General features: G+C 38.2%; 1 protein-coding gene across 1 annotated transcript in view; it reads right to left on the minus strand.

Annotated features, from left to right (window-relative positions):
* PIK3C2G (phosphatidylinositol-4-phosphate 3-kinase catalytic subunit type 2 gamma) overlaps nucleotides 1-21047 on the minus strand; it is a 208027-nt gene that overhangs the window by 140390 nt on the left and 46590 nt on the right. Inside the window, 3 exon segments of the mRNA XM_040596857.1 lie at nucleotides 3096-3218; nucleotides 6483-6678; nucleotides 15586-15619. Of these exon segments, the coding sequence (XP_040452791.1) occupies nucleotides 3096-3218; nucleotides 6483-6678; nucleotides 15586-15619 (353 nt within the window).

The raw sequence follows: 21047 nt of genomic DNA on the forward strand, positions 1-21047 counted from the left end.
ACTTCTCTGGGCAACATGTCCCAGTGATCTTCTCTTATCCACAAACAAGGTAACCCTGTTGTAGAAGGCCAGCAGACTTGTCAGGCACAGTTTGCCCTTAGTGAAGCCATGCTGCCTTGTCACCAGTCATCTCCTTATTTCCCGTGTGCCTTAGCATAGTTTCCAGGAGGATCTGCTGCATGATCTTGACAGGCACAGAGGGGAGAATGACTAGTCCGTGGTTCCCCAGGTCTTCCTTTTTTTCCTTCCTTTTTTTTTTTTTTTAAATGGGGGTTATGTTTCCCCTTTTCCAGTCAGTGGACTCTTATCCAGACTGACACAACTTCTCAGATATGATGGACAGTGATGTAGCCACTTCATCCACCAGCTCCCTCAGGACCCACGAGTGCATTCCATCAGGTGCACACCTTCAGGTTCCTCAGATGATCTTGAACCTGATGTTTTCCTACAGTGGGTGGTTCTGCATTCTCCCAGTCCCTGCCTTTGCCTTCTGTGACTTGGGCAGTGTGGCCAGAGCACTTGCTGGTGAAGACTGGGCCAAAAAAGTCGTTGAGTACTTCAGCCTTCTCTATATCCTGGATAACCAGGTCTCCTGTCTCATTCCAGAGAGGGGCTGTATTTTCCTTACTCTTCCTTTTATCACTGACAAAGATTTTCTGGCATCTCCATCCTACCTAATATTCCAATACTATACCAAAGTCATATTGCAGTAAGAACAACACAGTAAAGCATCCAGTTACTGTCTTTAGTTGAAAACATTTTATTTTGTTGTTAAGTGCTGTGTTAGATTTGGAAAAGGAAATAACCTATTGTCATGACCTCAAAATGTTCATGTCCTGCAATAAATGTCTGCTTTATAAGCATCTCTTCTTACAAGAATCTGCCTTGCCAAACCAGGAACATTTTAGTGAAATGTGCAGTGAAAGAAAGGGAGAAAAGGGAGAAAAAGCTCTAGCTGTAATACTGTTAGCTGACTTTAAATACTCATCTGACATTTGCACACTGACTCAAAAATAGCATCCTTTCATAAAATCCAGTTCTGGATACAAGCTAAAACATACAACAGTAATGGCATATCTGGCTACCTAGATTCCCAGCCCCTGCTTCTGGACCTCAAGTCATTACGTCTAAGCAAACTCATGTTTTGAGACTTAAAGAAATCCAGGTCATTTGGTTTGGTGTGGAAAATAGGCTAATATCTTTGATGTGTGCCAGACAGATAGAAATTTTTGGGTTTGTATTTTGGAATTTATTTGAATTAGATTTTGAAAATTATTTTCAAAATTCAAGGAACAACAAAAAGTAAAAATGTACTCTTACAAACTAATACTATTAAGTTTCTTACAACTCTAGATCTTGTTTTGGATGTTAAAAGCCTCTTACAAACATCTATGACCTATGAAATAATTTGGCCTTCATACATACATGCTTCTTTTTCCAAGAAACTTTTTGATGGAATTACAGCCATTTAATACTGATTTCGGAGAGGTTTAAATGGAAACTCTGAAGCTTTATTCTGATTTCTTTAAATTTTCATGGAAATGGAAGAAAGACAAAGTTTCTGTTTCAGTTATTGCTAACGTATTTATTTCTAGTCTATCTTATATTTTGTTTTAGAAAAAGGTTGTGTAAGATACATTCCAGAAGGGCATCAGCCACTTCTTAAAAGCCAAAACTGCTTATAAACAATATAATCCTTCCTCTACACCTCAATTATATCTGTCTATATGTACCATAAGATAGTACTTGACCAAAACTTGGAAAAGGTGAAAAATCCTAGAGAGCAAATGGGAATGATCCAATTAATTTAAACACAAGGATAATAGTTATTTTCCAACCTTACAAAGGACTGAGGGTTAACAGTCACACTCTGTGGACTCAACTGGGGCACCAAAGCACATGTTAGGCTGTAAAAGAACTAATTTAGTTGCTTAGCAGAAATGCACCCCTTTTGTTTCTTAATCATAGGGCAGACATACTAAGCTTTCTATATCTGTTCAGGAATGTTGCACAAAATCTCCATTGAGATAATGCCTAACAGGTTTGACATGAGAAGGTCTTCTTCCATTGGCAAACAGAAATGAAGAATTATACTCTGTATCCAATTATAATTTTAAAAACATCTTTCAGATAACTTGTAGCTTTTGTTCAGCTATAATGTAATCAAGCTGTTTGCAGCTTTAGAATACAGTAAATGGTGATATAAAATATCGAAAATTTCAAAGACTGTAAATATAAACAACATGCTTAAGAAGCTGGAAGAATACAATATTACTGCCAAATAATAAAAAAATGCATGTTTCTGTCATCTATTGCAAACATGCTTTTTGTCATCTCATTGCTTTAACCGAATGCTGTTTAAGTGTGTGCTTTGCTTTTCAGTGGGGTTATTTTTCTCAAAGTAGACAGGCAGGTGACAGGCAGTTGGTAGCCTTTACTCTAAAATTACAGTCTCAAACGAAAGTCCTCATTTTAAAACTGCAGATCCTTCTTACAAAAGACAAGAGAAAAAAACAAACATACAAACAAAAAAAAAAGCAAAAAAACCCAAACACCCAAAACCCAAAAAAAACCCACACAACCAACCCTCCCCCCCAAAACTAACAAAAACCAAAAGCAAACAAGAAAAAAAAAATTCAGCAAAACCCAAAGAAAACACAAAAGCCTTGTTCCTTCTAAAAAAAAAACTTTTAAAGAAACATTACAATAGGTTCTTGAGTTGGATTGCATACCTGTTAGAGGTGGATCCAAAGGGTAGAAGTCCTTAAAAGAGGACAGAAACATAGCCTTTGGTTACATCTCCTTTCAGTTCCAGTATTCCGCCAGGATGCCTCCAGCAAATGAGAGCCATTCTCAGGCCAGCTTAGTTTAGCTTATTGTCAAACCACACTTAGCTTAGTCCTATTTCTCTTCCTTTGGCTATCCCACTCCTTTCTCACTCCCATCTCTCTAGTGTTTCTCTTAATTCTGTGGAGTTTAATTTGTTCATAAGATCCATAATAAAGATGTAGGTAATTATTTTTTTTTTTTTTAATGAATAGTCAATGTGTAAAATCTGTCAGGCGAACATCTATCAAACACAGACCAAAACTTACTTCTCATTCCAGTCAGCCAGGTAAAAGAAGGATTTTTTAACAGGTATATTTTTGCAGATCTTCACTTGACATATTATCTTCCCAGCATAAGTTAGTGAACAGGAAAAAGAGAAAACTTTGTAGCTACAAAGTGGGGGGGGGGGGGGGGGGGGGGGGGGAGGGGAAAGAAAAAAGACAAAAAGATTAATTGTAATGTATCATAATATACCATGTCCAACATAGTAAATTTAGCACTAACCATTTAGAAACCTGTGTAGGTCCATCCTACATGCAAAACCAATTAAAATAATGATTTTCATATTAATGGGGGTGAGTGTTTGTTTATTTTGGGTTGTTTGGGTTTTTTTAATGCCCAGAATTTAAGAAAAGTGTTGAAAACACCTAAATTTTGTTACAAGTTTTTGTCATTAAGACTATTTTTCATTATTGCAGTCAAGGGAAGTTTGGATCTAAGTTTTGAAGTGTTACAACTTGTTCATCATACCGCTTCAGACAACAGTAAATCTATTTATACTTACTTTTCCCAATTTTTAACCAGCAGATTAGTACTCAAGGGAATGTATACATCCATACAGCAGGAGCATTAAAGCCCTCTGCGTTGGCATTCTTCATATACTTAACCAACTAGCTTCATAGTATAACCCAGGCCTGGGATTAATCTGTTGCTTTCATATTCTTCTTACTGAAATCTTAAAAAATTGTTGCCAAAATAGAGGAATACTGTAAAACCAACTAATGTTCTTAATTAGTCTTCTAACATTGAGATCTTCCTGCCATTCTCAGCTTTAGACCACATTCTGTACAAGAATGATCAACATGGGAAACAGTCAAATATGAACAGAAAATCTGAAGCATTTGTAGGCTGAAGGTGCCTGGCTTTGCCTTATTTACAAGAATGATTTCTTCCAGAACTTTATAATAATTGTTATAACTATTGTAACAGATATGCTTTTTCTTCACTCTCTCTCTCTTTTTTAATTCAAAGAAAAGGATCTGAAATCTGTAGTACCTATAAGTATCAACGCAGAGGAAGGAAAAAATACCTTCTAAGACTAGGAAATGCTTCTGATCTTAAAAATGGCATCTTTCCTCTAGAGCCTAACATTACAAACAGTTGGAGGGTAGTGCGGGAAATAATAGGTTTTAATGCAATCAAAAGTTTAAACGTTGCTGTTTAAACAAAAGTATTGATACACAATATACAGACATATTACTGATTTATAGACCATAAAGACCTAATCCTGGAAAGACTAATGCTTGCACAATGCTTCAGTCTGACTGAAGTTAGAAAGGTTGGTCAGAGTGCATGCCCTCCAACCCATTTTAGGTCTTTGTAGAGCATTTTGCTTAGGTAGCCTCCCTGTGAGTTCAAAGGCATGACACCATAGCCTTGTCCCAAAGATCACTTCATATGATCCAGATGTAGATAGGAATCTGATTTTTTTTGGACAGTAGAAAGAAATGCAGCCAAACATGAAGCTAGCAACATTATGTACTGGCAACAAATAAGGCATACCTGCTTGCGATTTAAATGAGATAAACCAACAAACTGATAAAAAAAAACAAGAAAGAATGAAAAAACAGTAAACAAAGAAAGGTAATCAGTTTTGCAACATTATTCTGCAACTTGTAATGTCCGTAACTATCTTTTTAATAAGGACAGTAAGACAGGAATAAGAAATTGAGAGCATAAAAACTGACAAAAAGCTTTTCCACAAAAGTGAATTTGTGATGGATTGAAGAGGACACTAACATGATTCTATGAAACATAAGACAAGTCACTCTTCCTTACCCCAAATGATTAAAAGAAAAGCCATTTATCACCTAGTGGTATGTATAGAAAAAAATAATGTGAGACAGACAGTTTGGGATGTCAAAATGCTGACATTTATAATACATGTTATATATATATGTGTGTGCAGGAATATATACCAAAATACATGTTACAAACAGCAGCAAGATCATAAAACATGACCTTTGGGAAAGGGAAAATGAGAGCTGTGACATAGCCAGCAGGAATTCATGCAGTGTAGAAATAAGAACGAGGAGTATGCATGTGAATGAAGTTAGTAAAATTATTTGAGGAATGTAAGTACCAGAATGGCAGTCCATATTAAGAAGTCCATGCTAGCTATGAATATTGGAAAGACTGGAAAGAGAGATTAATGAGGAAAAGAGACTCTCATTTGCACATGCTTGAACACAGCATTCAAGTCACCAGTGGCCTTTAGGCCATATGTAATTTCACATTTTTCTGGAACGCAGTGGGAACAGTATAACCATCTAAAAATCAGGATAGTGATTATAATTCCATATTTATTACCTTAACTAATTCAAATTCTCTCAGACTTTTATTAAACTGCTAATTACAGCTAATGCTGCATAGTACAGTCTCGCTCACAGTCTAATGTAAATGATCCCACTGTCTTTTAATCAGTTGTTTGGAATTCAAGGTAAAGTGGGAGCAAGGGGAAACTATTAATAAAATCTTTGAGAACATCATTTTGACTCATAAAAATAATGCTACAAGACTGTAGTCACCTGTCCTGCTTTGGTCACACTGGAGTTGTAAGAAGAGAACACCAGTTTTGCTCAGAGTAGGAAGAGCAGCTATTTGAAGACACAGCTTATTTGACCAAATAAACAATGCAGAAGGGAATCCTTCAATATGTTTTATATTACAGTCGTCTCCCTCTTTTCTTTCCTGTGCTATGTTGATATACTAGGTGCATTTTGACCTGTAAAGTATACTTTGACCTGTAAAGTATATGTAAAGTATACTATAAAGTATACTTACCGTCTACACAGAGGATTGGTCAGTGCACGTACTTAGCCAAATAATTTGGTTTGAATACACCAAGTGCAAAAAAAAAAAAAAAAAAAAAATGCTGATAAAGCCTCATTCCGATTGCGTCTAAGCAAAAGCACCCCTAGGTTTACTTTGCTAAGCTGGCCTTCAACCCTTCCAGTTACTTGGACTGCGGAGACCACAGAAAGTCCGGTTCCAAAGTCTGTGGCATGCAGCACACACTCTTTCCTCCATCCTGCGGTGGAAGTCAGTTACAGAAGCATTTGATAACATACCTGTCAAGGCCAGTGCTTTGATGTTGCTTCTATTACCATCCTTCTGCACTGGTCAAGGGCAACCATCCGGGCCACCTCCTTGATTCTGAACCTGTTTAAGGGGCCTGCAAGTTTCCTGGTCATTCCATCTTAAGTAAATGCACTTTATGCTACAAAAGCAGTGGAGACACACCCACTTACTCAGTCTCTAACATTAAGACAGAAGTATCACCAAAACAACAGAGGTAACCTAGTATATGTGAAAAATACGTGATCTAAGAGACAACACCTCTTCTTGTGAACACCTGCTGGATCTCCTCCTACCTGTTCACCCAGGCTTCTGGGATGTTATGGGCAGCATAAACTGTGAAGCTGAACTGCGAATCCAGGCTGATGTCTGCACATGAAGGGCTCTTAGGCACACTGGCAAGCTGGAAATTTGCATCAAAGCTACTGCTGTAAACATGGATGAGACAAGAGATGGCCATAGAGAGCTCAGTCACACCATCCTCTATTAAAACTGAGAGAAGAGAAATAGAGAGAAATAAATAAAGGTTAGCAATAGGTCATTTATGAAGAATCTTATTTATCTTAAACCATCGGTTCTGGCTTTGAAATGCTTCTTAATAAAATTTAATTAAAATGACATAACTTACCAACTGAAGCCAATTAGCCATCTGTGCTTCTGAAACCAGACTTAGCTCATTTCTGGTGTATCATTAAGAGTCTTTCATTACAGTGCTTTCAAATAAGGCATTTTCAAACTAGGCATTATAAACTACAGCAAGTTAGTGTGCACCTCAGATATGACAATTAAGTTTGTTAATTTTTGTGCTGGAAGAATTGCTATTATGCTGGCATTTTGTAATTTCAGCAGCTAAAGTAGCTACTTAGTTCAAGGGAACTGGCAATGCAGCTGTAGAATGGAGAAAAGGCACTGCTCAAATTTTAAGACTGTAAAGCTGTTGCAATTGTATGTAAGGAATTCATGCAATATATATAATAGCAGGCACAATCAGACATAGTCAGCATTCAGACGGTCATGGCCTGATGATTACTTTTTTGCCTCTGTTTTCACCAGCAAGTGCTCTGGCCACACTGCCCAAGTCACAGAAGGCAAAGGCAGGGACTGGGAGAATGCAGAACCACCCACTGTAGGAAAACATCAGGTTCAAGATCATCTGAGGAACCTGAAGGTGTGCACCTGATGGAATGCACTCGTGGGTCCTGAGGGAGCTGGTGGATGAAGTGGCTACATCACTGTCCATTGTATCTGAGAAGTTGTGTCAGTCTGGATAAGAGTCCACTGACTGGAAAAGGGGAAACATAACCCCCATTTAAAAAAAAAAAAAAAGGAAGGAAAAAAAGGAAGACCTGGGGAACCACAGACTAGTCATTCTCCCCTCTGTGCCTGTCAAGATCATGGAGCAGATCCTCCTGGAAACTATGCTAAGGCACATGGGAAATAAGGAGATGACTGGTGACAAGGCAGCATGGCTTCACTAAGGGCAAACTGTGCCTGACAAGTCTGCTGGCCTTGTACAACAGGGTTACCTTGTTTGTGGATAAGAGAAGATCACTGGGACATGTTGCCCAGAGAAGTTTTGGATGCCCCATCCCTGGAAGTGTTCAAGGCCAGGTTGGATGGGACTCTGAGCCACCTGGTCTAGTTGAAGCTGTCCCTGCCCGTGGTAGGAGAGTTGGAACAAGATGGTCTTTAAGGTCCCTTCCAAACCAAGCCATTCTGTGATTCTATGATTGCACAACGATGGACACTGAAATGCATATCTATACAGCTATATATGAAATGTAGGTTGTACCCTTATTTATATTACGCCTTAATTTATGTTATTTTCCTCTGGCTTCTGCTTTGCAATTTTTCTTCAATTTCTTGCTTTTATGCATTTTCTCTGTGTTTTTGGAGCAGCTTGATATTGCCTGATTGCCAGTGTAAATTAAAATCCCCAGTCCTGCCAGCCTTCATCGAGTGAAGAGAGCTGGTACAGGCACTCATTTCTAAGGGGAGGGACAGGTTGAGAGTGTCAGAGTATCATTCCAAGATCTATCTTCCAAGACGAGTTCCCCAGATTTTCTTTTTTTTCCCCTTTAACTCATAGGTTCCTACATGATCAAGGGCATACTCTCATTACCTGTTCCAGTTCCTGACATACTGCCTAAACTTGTCTGGCCACTGTATGCGGCAGCCATCTATGAGCTGTCTAATGATGCCTACCGAAAAAAAAAAAAAAAAAATTATCCCAGGAATAGGAAGGCTGAGACTTGCTTATATTAGCTTTTTATACACATCCTGCCCAACATCAGATACAGATACCACAATTCACTGGAATTGGCTATCTCAGTTTTCTGACAGAAATATCTCAAAAAAAAATCCTCAGTATTTTATTCTCCTTTTTTGATACCCTTTGCCTTTAAACTAACAAATAGTCAGAAGTGAGACACAAAATGCACTGCAAACAGTGCAAAGGAATTATTTCAGTCTTCATTATATAATCAACAACTGTAACCTATGAATAGAGGTGTATATAGTATCGAAATAGTTTGACATATAGTGGAGCTTGCTACTGGAAATACTGACAGCAAATTATTGCAGCCATGAAGGACCAGCTAGAATACTACAGCTTGTTAGGTAATCACCTTCCACATATGAAAACTGAGACATTTTAGAGACTATCAGACTACTCTTTGTGTATATTTCTCTGTCTAGCACTTATTTTTAATTATCTTTTTACTTAATCTCTTTACTGTTTTCTTAATTTACCATCCTTCACCTAATTGTTTTGAACAAATCTTTTGCTTTAATTGTTTTTTGCACTAGAATACAATTTTATTCTTATACTCCGTTCTCTTGCATGTTCAATAATTCAGTACCTTCCAAATTAAATGTTTAATTTGCCCCGAATTCTTTTACATCCCAAGGAATTACCTATAGTCAAATACATAAAGACTTCTTAAGAGGTTCATAAGAGGACATCGGTGGACTATTATTTGAACCAGTATTTTCTACTTTATCTGAAAAGTACCACACTGTTTACATTAAGGAAAATCAGCTACTTAGGAGACTCCCTGGCTCCAGTCAGTTCAAAGTAGCAGACAGGTAGACATAGTGTAATAGCAAAACTTTTATTTATACAAACTGGCCTATTGAAGTTAATGATTGCTAAGTGGAACCTTCTCAGCATTTTCTCCAAAAAAGGGTGAAATGTAGTTCAGAATCTGTGTAAACTTCCTGCTATGTGCTGAAATGTATCCTTTGGCCACCAGCAGTTTTTACACAATCCATATTCTAGGCTGTAAGACAATGTTTCAGATTTTGTCTCCAGAACAAAAGGAAACGTATTAGATTTCAGATAAGCCACAGAAAAAAAGGAATACTACTTAGACCAAAAAAAAACAACCAATAAACAAAAAACCAAACCAACCAACCAAACAACAAACAAACAAAACCAAAAACCCAAAAGAACAGGCCAGGAGAAACATACACAATAAGGTAAATGTTTTCCATAATAAAAAATCTACATATGCCAGGCAAGGAAGTGAATAAGATGCAAGATGCCTATCACTATATCCAAGACGTCTTGTCCACTGGCCATGTTTGCAGAAGAATGTCTGAGTCACAAAACTGAGTTCCAGATATTTAAAAACCAAACAGATAAAACAAACCTCACCAAAACTGAGAGGGGAAGCAGAAAACCCACAAAGTTTTGCCTTTATTATTTATAACATGCTTTGATCTGTCAATGGTGAGGTGACAAAAATTTCCTATCTGTCAAGGACTTGCCCACTCTAAAAGATCTATGTGGCTAGATGGGGCAAGTTTAAAAGTCTTGGTTGCAGGCAATGTTCCTGAGACGCCCTGCTGAAGGGAGCTGGGAAATGTTCTTTTTCCTCTCAAATTTCCACCTTTCACCCATGGGTTTGTAGGGTCTGTGCCTGACTGCAGAAATGGAGCCAATTTGGAAGCAGAGCCTGGAGGGGGGACTACAGGCTGTCTCTCTTGCTACAATGACACATGAGGGGTGAAGACAGCAATGGGGCAATCAGTTCAGCTGTCAGCAAAGGGAGACACATTAAACTTCAGCATTATTTACTTAATTATTAAAAGATTCAGATTAAGATCTTGTCAGGTATAAGCAAATGTCCAGGTATGACCTGGTCTGCAGTCACAGGATTTTTTCTACATTCATTTTCTTACTTTTGTCAGCTCTCAATTTAAAAACACCGTATGGTTTCTGTGTCAGTCAGCCTTCCCCCGCCCCCCCCCCCCCCCCCCCCCCCCCCCTTCACTTGTTAAGCCTGGTAGCTTAACTAAATTAGAGACAAACATCTCAGGTATTCTGTAAATGTCCATTACCCACACGAGTTGGTCAGCATCTTTTCACTGCATTTTTAAGAGCTGCTGAATAGGATTTGGTGTGCTGAAATTATATTTCCCATTCATGAAGCCAGGGGATTTTACAGTTTTTTATGTCTTTTATGATTAATAAATCTTAGTTGAGAAAGGACTATGATGTTTCACTGATTTACATAGCACAGGCTATGGACTTCCTACAGCAGATTCACAGCTTCAGCTATGCCAAAGTTTGTTATCTAGAGGGGTGTCCCAGGCATAGCCAGCATCTAGAAGAAGATGAATACACCACATCACAAAGTGAATTGTGGCCAAGATTAATAATCTCACAACTCAAACCTCATAATTTATTTCCAGTGTGAAATTATTTGTCATCACCTTCTCACTGAAGGTGAGAAGAAAAAAGACTTGCAGAAATGAGATGAGACCAAGGGAAGGAAACTTTAACCACAGCTGCCAGATATGCTTATTGCTGACACACGTTCCGTGTACACGGTGTCTGAAGGAATAAATTTTACCCTTGGTGAGAAACAGAACAATTCACAACATCCCTGAAAGTGTTAATGAATATATCTGCAGGTGCCTTCAAGATCTAGTAAGGAACATACTAGTTTATTCCTTACAGAAAACCACTTACATCTTTTTAGTGCAGTATTTCAATTCACATATGATTTTAGCACCAGATCTTTCAACAGAGTAGGTACTTTGCTGTTACTGCACTAGCAGATAACATCAATTCAATACATATTAATCATGCCCTTTCTGACTGTATGCATGTTTTCTCTAGGTGAAACATGAAAAATATCTTGTTGAACAGAATGTGGAATGAAGGCTTAAGACCCTTTTGACACCTTAAAGATATTGGGAGAACAGGAGCTTGATATTGTTCATTACAACTTATTTTCAGAAAGAAGAAATAAAGCAAGATCCTAAATACAATTTAGGTTGGTCACACACCCACACAGAATATTTAAGATTTAGGTAAGAATACTTAAGATTTAGGTAAGGTACTAAGCAGTGTTAATTAGACCATTATTATATTAAAAGAAAAGCAAAACATAAAAAGACTGTAATGCAAATACTGATCAGATGCAGTTTCCAAGCACCAGTATTTACTGTATTGTTTCCTTCTACTAGTTGCAGAATCCTACGAATTATCCGTTGAAAGAAACTTAAAAATCTCCTGCTGTCCTGGTTTCAGAAATATCTCTGTACTATTTGCCTAATAAGACCTTGGTAACTTCTGTTTAATTGTTTTGGAGAAGTGTGGGGTTGCAGTTATTTAAAAACTGGTCTTGCATGAAAACTCCCTGGCTTTCAGGACAACATACGGGGATGTAACACGACAGCAACTTAGAGGTAAAGAGCCATGCCCAGATCTGAAAACAATGCGGGAGAGACACAGAGATGAAATGCAACCAATAAAAAGCTCTCGGCATTTTTCCATATTCTAAAGCAAAAAGTGATTTTTCCAAACCAAAACAAAAACACCTTTGTGCTAGGAGAAGAAAGTGGAGTTTTCAAATTTTATATAGGAAACTTCAAAAAAAAACTTCCTTTTTTTCCCCCTTCCTTTCTGGTGTTCTGTTTTGTTTTGTTTGGTTTTGATTGGGTTTTTTTTGTTTGTTTGTTTGGGTTTTTTTTAACTTTCTAGGTGAGTGTTTTTATAATCAACTCCGGAAGCAACTATCAAATCCCAAGCAGAATTAGTGAACCTTTACTACTTTGATTTCTTAAATGTAATTAAGACTTCATTAAATATATCTTTGTCAAGGTATCTGATTTCTGCATTCACTTGAAAAGATAGCAACTCCAGCAATTCAGTCGGAAAACACTGTTGATTCAATATCATAAGTTCATGGTGCATACTAGACTTTCTGGAATGGATCCCAGAGAACTACTGATCCAATTCCAAAAGCTGCTTATTATGTCTGATCCATTGAAATCCCAGCCTGAAGTTGTGAAGCTATAGACACTGTATAAACATTCATTCATCAGTTTTTGAGAAACAAACACAGACTCAGTTTTGCACCAGCTTGCAGCCTGTCTTCTCATACTTTGGTTTGCAGCAAACTCCAATATTAAATTTCTATTAATGTGAATAATCTTATTCCTTATTTTCTTGGAACATTTGGTGCTGCAGAAAGGTGTTAATGTCTAGAAATCCTTATTGTTCCTCACATTTAAGAAGAAATAAAAAAAATACTTTGAGTACTAAAATATTAATATAATCTTCTAAGGGCTTCATCTAGAGGAAAAAGAACATGATCCAGACTTAGGCATAGCACGGATAAGTACTGTTCTGTTTGCAGCTGTGGAGTAATTTGGTCTGCAGAGGTAACACTGTTAACAGAGCAAGTTATTGGAACACTAAATCAAGGCTAGATATTTCCAATATAGTGTTTGACTTGCTTAGTCCGTGGTGAATGACTAATATTAAACCTCTGATAATCTTCTGTTAAAGAGATTAAATTAAAGCATTTTCTAAACAAATTATTAAGTAAGGATTTAATTTTACTAGTATCCTTTATCTTTTTCTCTTTTGTGGTAGAGAGAAGCTATAAAGAAGGAAAAATTATTTTATGATACTCAGGGTAATAACTATTCACTTGAGGGAGGAAGAGGAGAGGAAAAATAAATTACTAGTTGGAGTAACTGCTGCTCTTGATGTTCAGATTTGATCCTTTCTTCTTCAAGATAAACAGGAATACACATAAAAGAAGATACAAATGGGAAATGCAGTCTCTCCCCTTCTCGGCTGTCTTAATTTGCAATTGTGCTGCTAGAAAAAGGAAAGCACATGGGTTTTAGCTTCCCAGAGATACGGAAAAATTTACCAGCACTGAGCTAAGGTGGTGATTTTACTTTGCTTTTGGGCCATAGGGTTGGAATCTTTTGAATGTCTGTAATTCTAGCCAGCTAAGCATAACGAAGTAAAGAGGGCGGGAAGCAAATGAGGTGCAAAAGGAAACACAAAGATGATTTCAGCAGGAATGCACAACTCACACCCTAGTTGGTTTTTACTTCTAGCCTCAGCAGGCAGAAATATCATCTGGATTCCTCTCAGGCTCAGTGCCAACAGATGGGAAGCACAATGGCATTATCAGGGAAGTGAGCACGGAGAAGACAGGGACTGAGGAAAGCTTGTGATTCTCAAAATAAAAGATGTGTAGAACAGCTTTGCCCACTTCATGAGGATCAGGCCTAGGTTCCAGCAGATCAGTTTTGGTCATTGTTCTCACACTTTGTCTTATCAGACATGCCCTTAACATCAGCTTTGATATGACAGGTAGAGTTTTCTGTTAACACTCATTAGCCTAACTTTAAGTATTTTGCTGGCTTTTATAAGTTTATTTAATAGGTGCAGATGTAAGGCACGTAGTACATTAAAACATACATGAAATGTGTACTGCTGCATGTAAGAGGTCAATTTGAATTTTTGTTATCTTGGACAGCTTTGAATGTTGGCTTCTCCACAGAATGACTAATGGCCTGGCAAGTTCTGTCTTGCAACCTGTAAGTTGCAGATTCTAATATTACACTACCAAAAGGATTCTGCAATTGTTATGAAATTAGGGTGCGCTGAGAACAAACAGAGAAACATCCCTCTTCACAGTTGAAGTTTTCCTGGCATAGATAAATAAGTACAGAGAAGTACAGAGTAAAAGCATCTGATTTCTTTATTGTTATTCAATAAATCAGATTTTCCATGAGGAAGTGCTGATTCAATGAAGCCCAGATTAGAAAATATCTTTAAGTAGAGGAATGTTTTAGATCCTTTCCAGCCAGGTTTTCTGAACAGTATGCAGAAGAAGATGTTTCTAAGGTAGATATTGATTAGTAACCATTCATTATTTTCATCATCAACAATTACTGGCTGTCAAGAGTGTTAACAAAAAAATCATGGGATAAACAACTATATCCAAGGGAGGAGAATCCTACAAACTGCATTTACCTTCTCCTCCCTCATGCACCTGTGTGTTCTCCCTCCACTTTCTGACCCTCCAGCTGCTTAGCTTTTGCTGGCAGCTTACAAATATAACTGCTGTTTCTTTGTTTGCTGCTCATGAATTTGGATAATGGTGAAACAACAAGCCTGGCATTTGGAATCCTGCATTTGAGCCATCTCTGTGTTTGAAAGGCAGCTGCAATTTTTGTGGTTTGTTCACCTTTTTGCCTCTCTGAGCACACTGCAATCGCAAAAAACAGACAAGAGAAAAAAAGAAAGTGGTGTGTGTGTGTGTCAATCTCAGAGACCACTTTTTTCCTCTAACAAAATGGAAAGAGACCATCGTTCCACAGCACACCTCAATGTTCAGATGGAGGACCTTTTGAAAGCATCCATGTAACACCCCCAGCTGCCTGTTGCAGGCCAGCCACAGCAGGGCTGAGCAGGACCCATGCCCCAGTGTGGCTGTCCCTCCAGGAACCCAACACAGGCACCCACGACAGACCAGACTCCTGCACATCCATCAATCTGTGGGGTGCTCTGCAGTAACGCTAGCAGCACCGGGCATTAGCCAATGAATCTTAGTTAATTTTATCTGAGGAATTAAATAAAGCAATGTCTATGAATTTGTTTGTTACTGTTAATTAAACTACTCTTCTTATGACAGTGTATCATTTAAGACAACACACTATTTATATAACAAAACACAAAAAATAACTAAAGCTTAAGGAGGAAGTAATGAGTTATTGGAGCTGAGTAGAAAAGCCATACACAAAAAAATATTTTTTTAGGTTTTCATGAAATTCCTTATTTTCCAGAAAAAGTTGGGATTAAGGACAACTGTTATGACCACCAGTAACTGTACTCAGTTCTTTCACTGTACTGTTCATTCTCCGTATTTGAATTTCAAGATTAGTTTTGGGAAATGCTGTTTTATTTACATTTTTAGATCACTTATAAAGTAATTATAACAAGTTAAAATTTAATACGACTAAATATGTAAACATCTGCAATATACCAGCTATAACAGTTCAGTAATATAAACAAATAGCAACATATGTTTTCTGGTGATACACCTTGAATTAACATATTTAAAAATAACACTTTACCTTTGTCTGGTGTTCCCACACTTTGAAGTGAATTCTATAAAGACAAAACCCAAGGGAAAAATTAATGAGTTACTTCAGAGAAGAACAGATAGTAGTTATAATGGTTTGAGGGCAAGCACTCATGGAAAAAAAGGTGAGAAAGGGGAAAGATATAACCTAATGTTATGATGAAAGAAGACATGAATAAGGTTCAAGAATACCAAGACCTGCTTTCTCCAGCTCTTCCACCTACCCGCTTTCTCTAACATCTTACACAGTCACTCAGGACCTGATTTCTGACAGTATTTAGGCATGTCAATATACCAAAAACCACTTATTAACATTTACATTTTCAGCCTCTGCACTGGTAGAACAGATATAAGAATACCCTCTCCATCCCTTTACATGCCTTATATATTCAGACATGAATCCACAACCATGCTGAGCAGGTGGAGCCTCAACATCCTTTCAAAGCTGAGGAGAGCCAAGTCTCCACTCCAGTGGTCTGCATTTCACCTATGTCTCTGTGCCAAATCAGCAAAAATAGCTATGCTCCTCAAAGGCCTTTGAGCAGGCAGTTAGAGACAGCCAACAGGAAATATCAGGTGCAGGGATTTAGGGGGTGTTTATGCCCTTGGTGCCTAAACACAGCTCTTGATGCCTAACATTAATTCTGTATCTGGATTCCCACCTCTCATATGCCACTGCTGCCAGCAGGAACTGCTGTGTACTTATGACCGCTGAAAGTTCAGGATAGTTATTTAGACTGAGCTGACCAGCCTAATTGCGCTTTCTTATTTTTTTTTTTTTTCCCCCAAAGCTGCTCTATTAAATCCCCAAGTACAATAACTGCCATCAATCAGGCCTTGCTCCAGGCTTCTCAGACACTGGGCAAAATTAAATATTGCTCTGCTGCCTGTGCCTCCCCGTCTGCACAGGAAAAACTGTCACGGCAGGTAGCTCGGTGCCTCTCCCGGCAGGACAGGTGGCATCTGCAATGGGCCTGTGAGTGGGACCTGGCCTTGGCCCAAAGGCAAGCACAGGCAGACCAGCTTCCCCTCTCTGGTGCTGGTCTGCCACCTATTCACCTGGCTCTGACATGAGACTCACACGTAACAAAGTAGCATAAAAATAAATTACTGAACTACAGATCTTGACTAGCAAGTTCATTCTGTTTCAGTATTGCCTGTGGCTTGCACTGTTTGAACCAACGTCCCCGAAAGGTTGACTATCATTAATTCCTTTGCAGCAAGTTGAGACTGTTTTGTGTTAGTACATGTGCATTCAGCAAGATGCTTCTTAAAAATTACAATGCATGCAGAGGTGACATAAGAAGTACAACGCTGGATGTACATTCTCCCTCTGGTACTCAGCTTGGAGCTGCCAGCATTTGTCTGGTAAATATGAAGAGAAGTCAAATGCTTACTTGAGGGAAGAAAAGCAACATCCAGGCTGAGAAATACGTTTTCACAATCTTTATAATGAAGTAAGACAAATGGGAACAGAGACCTTTGTTCAATTCTCTCGAATTTTGGAAAGTAAACAACCTTTTGGAACAACACTTACAATTTTGACATAGTGCAGCCCATTTAATATATAGTGGATTAGTGCCTGTTCTGGCAGGATTTGATCTCCTAGGACTTTTCATGCACTGCTGTAAGAAAGGAAGGAAAAAGGGAAGCAAAAATAGATGAAAAACATCAATTGTGCAGCAGACCCAGAGTTTCCCCTGAATGGATTTTAAAATCCCAGGGTTAGGTTAGTTAGAGACTGAATGAATCATATTTGTAAAGAGATGCAATCAGTAAAAAGAAACTATCACTGGTGCCAGTTGCTTTCATAATCTCTTAACCATGGTACAGGAATGTACAGCACTGGCAGTTTCTTTGTTTCTTCGGTTTTCTTTTTTTCATAAAACCAAAATTAGTTGGAAGCACATTGAGATATTATTTAAGTATGCAAGCACACATGTACAGATATGTATACACAAACATATACTGGCACCCTATGTAATTTACATTGGATTTTCATTTACATTGGAAAGCAATAGTTTTCCTGAGGCACTATGTGCCCAGGGAGCTTGCCAAATGGATACATTAAAATTTATTCCACACAAAACCACACCATACATTACACTAAAGCATTAGGAAATCATGGTGGAAAAGCAATTAGAACTTCTTCCTGGCATTTCTCCCTTACCCGATGTGTAATGCTGCAGCAATTGAGATGTAACAGGTAGAGTCAAAAATTTCACTTTCCTTGTGGTGCAAGTTACCTGCTTTCTGAAAAAAACCTCTCCTACTGACAAAAAGTCTTGGGGGTACTATGCTGATGAACAAAACAGAAACAATTCAAGAAAACTGGTGATACATGCTAATATTGCAGGATTTAATAATTTTGTCAGTACTCTGACTTCATATAAAATGCCCCTGCATTTCAGTATGAATTTAACTCAAAAAGGTTTGGATGAGTCGGTACTTCATCAAATATCCAACTGCTGAGTACTAATTTTGACCACATATATTGATACAGACAGGAGAGCTGGTCCATTGTCTTTGTATAAATATTGATGAATATAGAAAAAATCTGTTTTGTTTCATCTATATACTATTCTATACGAAGTAGTTGCATATAAAGGGTAATTTCTATTTTCATAAAATGGAACAGCGTTCAAGTTACAGAACATACAAAAATATATTTTACTGCTTTTATGACATTTATAGTTCAGTTGCTGCTGAGAAAGATGAAGCTCTGTATAAAATCAAAACTGAACTTTTTCTAGATTGCTGAAGTCTAATCGACTGTCCTAGCACTTATTTCTCAAAGGAGTAAAAAGCAAGCAGCAGCAACAGCGCTTGCTGGTGCAGGAACATTTTGACTTTGGGGTTTTTTTCTCCCCTTCCATTTGTTTGAAGTCAGTTGTTAGTCAGGTCTGCTTCACCAGGGAGGGAGTCAGGGGGAGAGGGTTGTCAGTCAAGGTCATAGACAGACTTTGGAGGAAGGCTTCAAGGGACACACAACCAGTTCAGCTAACCAAGCCTGAAAGGAAATGTTAAGGGAACAAAACCTCAGTAACTTAAAAACCTAAAAAAATAAGTAACAATCTTGTCAGTAGTCTCCAAGAGAAAGAAGGAGCAGCTTCTTATGTGAATATTGGGGCAGAAGAATATTTTAAGACTAGTGATAAAATATTAAATCAGGACAGAATCTTTTTAACATTCAGAAGAGGGTATTCAGAAACAGTATCGTTTTGCTCATTACAGATGAGCAAACGCCGTTGTTATCATCACCACCACTTATCATTTTTAGCCTCTGGAGATTACAGCCAGGACCAGTACTCTGCTCTGCTGGAAACTGTACATATAGATAAGGAGAGGTGTTCCTTGCTCTGAAGGGCTTATAATTTAAATAGGTAAAACAGAAAAAGGAAAGCGTATTACTCCCTCCGTGTGAGGAAGTATGTGGAAGCTGGTTCAGCAGAACCTGCATATATTGGAGACTGTCCATACAGTGGAGTTGGAAACTGGACACATGCTGCAGAATGAGAAATGGCAAGCTGGGAACAGTTGGAGCAGGGGGGTTTGTTTGTTTGGGTTTGGTTTGTTTGTTTTTAATACAAGATAGATCACCTCGTAATTCAATTATTTGCCTAGCAACAATCTCTTAATCTCTAAAATTAAAACAGTATTTGCATGACAGTGACTCAGAAAACATGCAGAGAGCAAACGGGACCATCAACAGAAACCTTAGACTTGAAAAAGATGACCTGTACTCTTTGGATTTTATCCGATTATCTTCCTCTGTATGGCATGATGTGGGGTTTGCTGATTACTCAGGACAGTGCACACTAATACAAACTGGTCTGGCTCTTTGACCACTATATCTCTCTGCTGGAATTCAGAAAGGATGGGGCTGAAAACAGACTCAGGTACTCAGTCATAGGAGGCAGTTAACACATTGGGTTCACAGAGCTGACCTGAACACTTGAAGAGAAAATACTAAATTTCTCTTAACTCCAACAGAAATCTTTTAACAAATTAGTCTCAGTGTATTTCTCCTGCTCTAATTCCTTCCTGAAGGAGAACATGTTCTCTTACTGTCCTCTTTATCTGTTTGTTAGACCAAGTTCTTTATCTATCTTTTAAGAAAGATTCTGGGTTGACAAAATACTTTTCTCAAGGGGAAGACGCTGATCTGCCTGATGCCTCTCAGGAGAGCCTGTGGCTTAACTGAAAAGCAGATCATGTGAATCCCTTGTTACTTGTTTTATCTCTTTCTCTGCTATATTTGCCCTCTAATATACAGGAAGAACTTTTCTTAAATGGAGATATTCTTACTTCCATTTAAATCAACAACTTGCCAGATAAAATGTGTGCTGTCACAGACCCATTTATACTGGAATTTACCCAGAATAGTGACTTCTAATAATTGATGAGGTGGACATGAAAAGTTTTAGGATGTTATAGAAACAAGATTTACAGTGAGTCATGACCAAGAAGGGAAGCAAGAGAAGGTGTTTAAGTGAATCAGCTGATCAGCTCTGAACAATAGCGAAAAGACCCTAGAGCTATATTGTTTCTTGTAGCTTAACTCCTTACCAACCTTCAGAGAGACAGCACCCATATAACTAATTCCAGAAGGCCACAGCTGGTTCTGCCTAGAGCCATGCAGCAACGTCTGCTCTGTGACCTCTAGTGTCCTCTGCCCCAGAAACATGGTGCAGTGATTTACTTACAACCCAAACCTGCGGATAACTACATTGATGTCCTACAGTTTATTTGCTTGGGTCCTGTAGTTTACCTATTTTGGAACTATTCCCACCCTTCACCCCACCCCCCACCCCCTCCACCCCACCCCCCACATCCAAGAAGAATAAACAGAGGCTAATAATGCAGAGATTTAAGAAAAGAGGTTTACTGAGCATCACTGGAGTCTCTTCAATTACCATACTTCCTGCTCTTTGGTGAGTCTTTTCACCTCTCAGGAAGACATTCACCCCTGTAAGATGATGAGTATTTGAGGGTTTGAATCTGTCCAAAGTGTATATGGATGACTGTATATGACTAATTAGCTATATATCACTCCTATGACACAAGAAATGTTATAAAATGAACTATGCTAGCTTTCCCCACGCTTATGTTTGGGATCTCAAACTGCATGAGGCATAATTAAATAAATTCCACTTATATAGCTAGACATGCTTGTAATTAACACTCAGTTAACACTAGTTATCCCATTGTTTACTTTTCTGTCCTAGGTTCTTACAGATATCCAAGCCATGGGCTAAAAAATCTTCACAACAATAAAGAGAAAGAATAAAAGTTTTGTAAGCAGGTAATGGTCTGAGTACGCAAGCGTCTCGCCCAGTTTCGCATGTTTTTCTGAAGTATATTTGCTATGAGGAAGAAGGACAAGACAGAGACCACACAAGGGAAGAAAAAAATTCCTCAGTAACTTAGTAAACTTTTTTAAAAAGTGTGAAG

This window comes from Falco naumanni, chromosome 5 (assembly GCF_017639655.2).
Source record: "Falco naumanni isolate bFalNau1 chromosome 5, bFalNau1.pat, whole genome shotgun sequence".
Classification (NCBI taxonomy): Eukaryota; Metazoa; Chordata; class Aves; order Falconiformes; family Falconidae; genus Falco; species Falco naumanni.